The sequence below is a fragment of the Etheostoma spectabile genome, unplaced genomic scaffold (assembly GCF_008692095.1).
Source record: "Etheostoma spectabile isolate EspeVRDwgs_2016 unplaced genomic scaffold, UIUC_Espe_1.0 scaffold272, whole genome shotgun sequence".
NCBI classification, from domain to species: domain Eukaryota; kingdom Metazoa; phylum Chordata; class Actinopteri; order Perciformes; family Percidae; genus Etheostoma; species Etheostoma spectabile.
This window is the reverse complement of record NW_022605576.1, coordinates 1392627-1396767: the sequence shown is the minus strand read 5'-3', so window position 1 is coordinate 1396767 and position 4141 is coordinate 1392627. Positions and strand designations below refer to the sequence as shown.

The following is a 4141-nucleotide window of genomic DNA, read 5'->3' as shown; positions in this document are numbered from 1 at the left end:
CACACACACACACACACACACACACACACACACACACACACACACACACAGAGTTGGACAGAGCTGGCGTTGCAAACACAGATTTTGGACTTCAGGCCCAATAATAATGAATCCCGATGGAATAAAGTTGAGCTCTGCTGCTCTGATGCATTCTAACGGCCTCAGACTTGTCAAACATTTGGTAAAATTTCAGACCAGACACACACTGATGACAGAACTTCTGAAAGCTTCAGAGGACTAAACAAGACATTGGGCCTCATTCACCAAGCGGCCTTTAAGGAATTCACCACCGTTTGTTGAGATAGGGTTTATCACGGTCTCCCCTAGCTGGAGATGGGAGGGGGGGGGCAACGCATTTAATGTCTCAGGGCAAGCATTGTTTTAGTCCGGTGCAACACTGGTAGCACCGCCGCTAGTTAGCTTAGCGTAGTGAATGGAATCCTATGTTGTGAGTAAAAGTGAGCCAACAAAAAACAACGCAACCTTATTACTTCTTGTGGCTTGTGTATTCACAACAAGTACACATGGGAATGCAGATTAAGATTTTGATTTGGGTCTGTATTGGGTGGAAGCACAGCCACAGTACTGCTACATGGGCTCAGAGACCACGCAAAACAAATGCATGCACTGAGACAAAAAATGCGTCGGCCCACCTATGTACAGCCAGGGGAGACCATGATGAGAACAAACGGTGGCGTGTCCCTTTAAGAACAAATGTGTTCTTAACCCCCACTTACGCAGTTTTCACAAAGATTCTGGCATTCACCAGTGTTTTTTATTTGGGATTTGTTCTTAGGTAAGAACAGAATCTACGCACCCTCAAGACCACTCTTACACATGTTTAAGCAAAACAAGTAGCTATACCGTTTTTTTTTTACATTTCGACAAATCGACAATTTTACATTTCTCTCCATTTTGTAACTAAATATCTTCATTGTTTTATACATAATTACACTGTATTTGTTTGTTTCAATAAATACACACTACTGTTCATTTGTAAAGCATTTTGAATTGCCATTGTGTATGAGCTGTGCTAGGCCCATGTAAGTAAACTCGCCTTGCTTTGTCTTCAATTCACATCAATGTCCAATAAAAGTGATTGATCACGCTATTCATACGCCGAGAGTATCTTCAATCTTTTGAATTCTCAGATTTCAGATCAACCGTCTTCAGATACAGTGTCCACTGCATGAGGAACTGCACCATGCGTTGGTTTTATTTGCTGCTTTGTATCCACTGCTGATGCCACCAAATATGATGTCATATTTTTTGTTAACTTCTTGCAGCAGTAACTCCACTTTAGAATTACTAAAGGTTTTCTTTCATTTGGAGTCGAGTTCCACCGTCTTCACGTCTTTTGGACATTTTTCGGCACACGACACGGCCCTGCCGTCTCATGCCCTTTTAAGGGAATTATTGGGGCATTTACATATGCTATATAGGAACAACGGGCACAAGCTTTTATTTTACGAAGACATTGGGATTCATCATTCTAAGAAAACACCTCTGCTGTTTGAGAACGAGAGACCTTTGTTCTGGACTTTTTTTAAGAACATATGTAAGAGAAAACTTAGGAAGATATTGGTGGATGAGGCCCATTGTTTGTGACAGGACATCTCTCTGGTGAAGAGTTGTGATACAATACACTGTGATATGATTCACTCAATAACATAGCAGGTTTTTTATTCATCATTTTATCTAAGAACCATACCAATTCAAGTTTATACATCAATATGGAATAGCAGTTGTTATGTAAGTGGACCATAGTACCATATGAGACATATGAGGGATCGATTGAAAACATGAAGGTCAGTAAAAACAAGAACCAAAGAACAAGATGGACACCGCGGCTCATCAATATCCTTCATTTATGTAAAAACAGCATATGAACACTCACATGATTTGTGAAAAAGGCCCTTGATGTCTCCTATTGTTGAGTAGGGCTCCACCTGAATGGAATACAAACATCAAGTATGTAAACTTGATACATTCTCAGTGGAAAGGTTGACAGTGCAGCCAAACATTGATTTAACCCACAGTGTTATGTCAAATTCTAATGGAGACCACTAAAATTCTAACACTACCACATATGTCAGGCTGAATTTTGCAGGTCTTTATCTACAGTAAAATAGTCATTATTGTCCATTTGATAGCGCAGCATAAACAACATGGAATCTGGGGTTTGAATAATTGACTCTGAGTTAATCATGATATAGTTTTAATGAAGAGTTGGAACAAGCTGATAGAGAATATCAATGGTCAGATTGTTGAAGAAGATTATTTTCTAAAACTTTAAAAGTCCCATGACATGGTGCTCTTTGCATGCTTTTATATAGACCTTAGTGGTCCCTAATACTGTATCTGAAGTCTCTTTATATAGACCTTAGTGGTCCCCTAATACTGTATCTGAAGTCTCTTTTATATAGACCTTAGTGGTCCCTAATACTGTATCTGAAGTCTCTTTTATATAGACCTTAGTGGTCCCCTAATACTGTATCTGAAGTCTATTTTATATAGACCTTAGTGGTCCCTAATACTGTATCTGAAGTCTCTTTTATATAGACCTTAGTGGTCCCTAATACTGGATCTGAAGTCTCTTTTATATAGACCTTAGTGGTCCCTAATACTGTATCTGAAGTCTCTTTTATATAGACCTTATAGTGGCCCCCTAATACTGTATCTGAAGTCTCTTTTATATAGACCTTAGTGGTCCCCTAATATTGGGGGGATGCACATTCATGTTAAAAATCCTCATAAAGTGACATTTCCTTTAAGGCTACCCTGAGGGTAAAAAAGGGGGTAGATGTGTTGTCATGGCAATATGTCAGCATACCTTATCCAAAAAACAAAGGTGCTCTTTCGTGTTGGCATCCAGGATCCTCACCTGAAGAAAGCAGAAGATGCAGAGCCTTTGTAAAGCACAACGCAAAAAACAATAAGTTTCACAAAAAACATTGAAAGGAGCCTCAGATTAATTTGCATAAAATTCAGAATGTGTTAAATGTGATAATACTCCTAAGAGACCAGCTTTCACAGCCTTCCCTCAGAATTTGTGGTAGAAAATGGGCCTACCCATTACCAGAATGATGGTATGTGTCTAAATGTGACTCAATATGTATCTCTATTACACAATATTTACAGTATATACACCTTTGCTGATTTATGTGAGCAGGTTTTCTCATAAGCCCGACATGACTTTATCTTCTTCAATAAAGCCTCCACATGTTAGTCTCTTTGAAACACAAAACATTCATGATAATGACCCTAATGTTGCAGTAAATATCTATAAGTTGGCCACTTTAGAACATACATGGTTATGACTACATGTTACCTGGTGCACATACAGTATGCCTACATATTGGCTGTTCTTTAAACTGCTACTCCTGCAAGAGCATGCAGGGATTATGGGAAATCTCAATTTTAAAAATTCAAATCGCAGTGCCTTTACAATATGCGATAGACAATTGGACAGAAAATGAATGCCTGCATGAAATGTTTGTTTCCAAAAGCAATATGATTCCTCATGTTTCTTGACTCAACCATAGAAATTTGAATAAAAAAATACAGTGAATGAAAATGGGAGGAGGCCTCGGGGAAGACCCAGGACTAGGTGGGGGGATTATATCTCCAACCTGGCCTGGGAACGCCTCGGGATGTGGCTCGGGAAAGGGAAGTTTGGGGTCCCCTACTGGAGCTGCTGCCCCCGAGACCCGATACCGGATAAGAGGACGAAGATGGATGGATGGTAAATGAAAATATAACTAAACTGTGTGGCTAAGCACAGCGGACCCCCTTTTCCGTGGCCCTGCTGTAATTCCAAGTGTGTCCAGTTTTCCGGATCAAATACAGTAATGTCCATGAATAATGAAGCTGCTTGAGTCTGGTAGGAAAGGGGAAAAGGGATTCTTGTTGTCCTGCTGCTCTTTTGCACACGTGGTTTTCATCTTAATTAGACCACGTCGGTGGTGATGGACAGCATGTGTGAGGAGGATGGTGGGCGGCGGCCCCCAGTTTGCCCCGAAAGCACTCCTTACTACCTGCTCAGCAGAGCTGTCCTGGCTTAACTGGTTCCCTTACTGGACAGTGTTACAACCCGCTAATGGATGTCTAAAGATTTGCTGAGTGCACAGTAGAGAGAGAG

At 40.5% G+C, this 4141-nt stretch overlaps 1 protein-coding gene across 1 annotated transcript in view; it reads right to left on the bottom strand.

Annotated features, from left to right (window-relative positions):
- Nucleotides 1-4141, bottom strand: part of LOC116685834 (very-long-chain enoyl-CoA reductase) — a gene marked incomplete at its 5' end in the record, with an annotated part of 17795 nt that overhangs the window by 9883 nt on the left and 3771 nt on the right. The window contains 2 exon segments of the mRNA XM_032510795.1: nucleotides 1898-1949; nucleotides 2834-2884. Coding sequence (XP_032366686.1) covers nucleotides 1898-1949; nucleotides 2834-2884 — 103 coding nt within the window.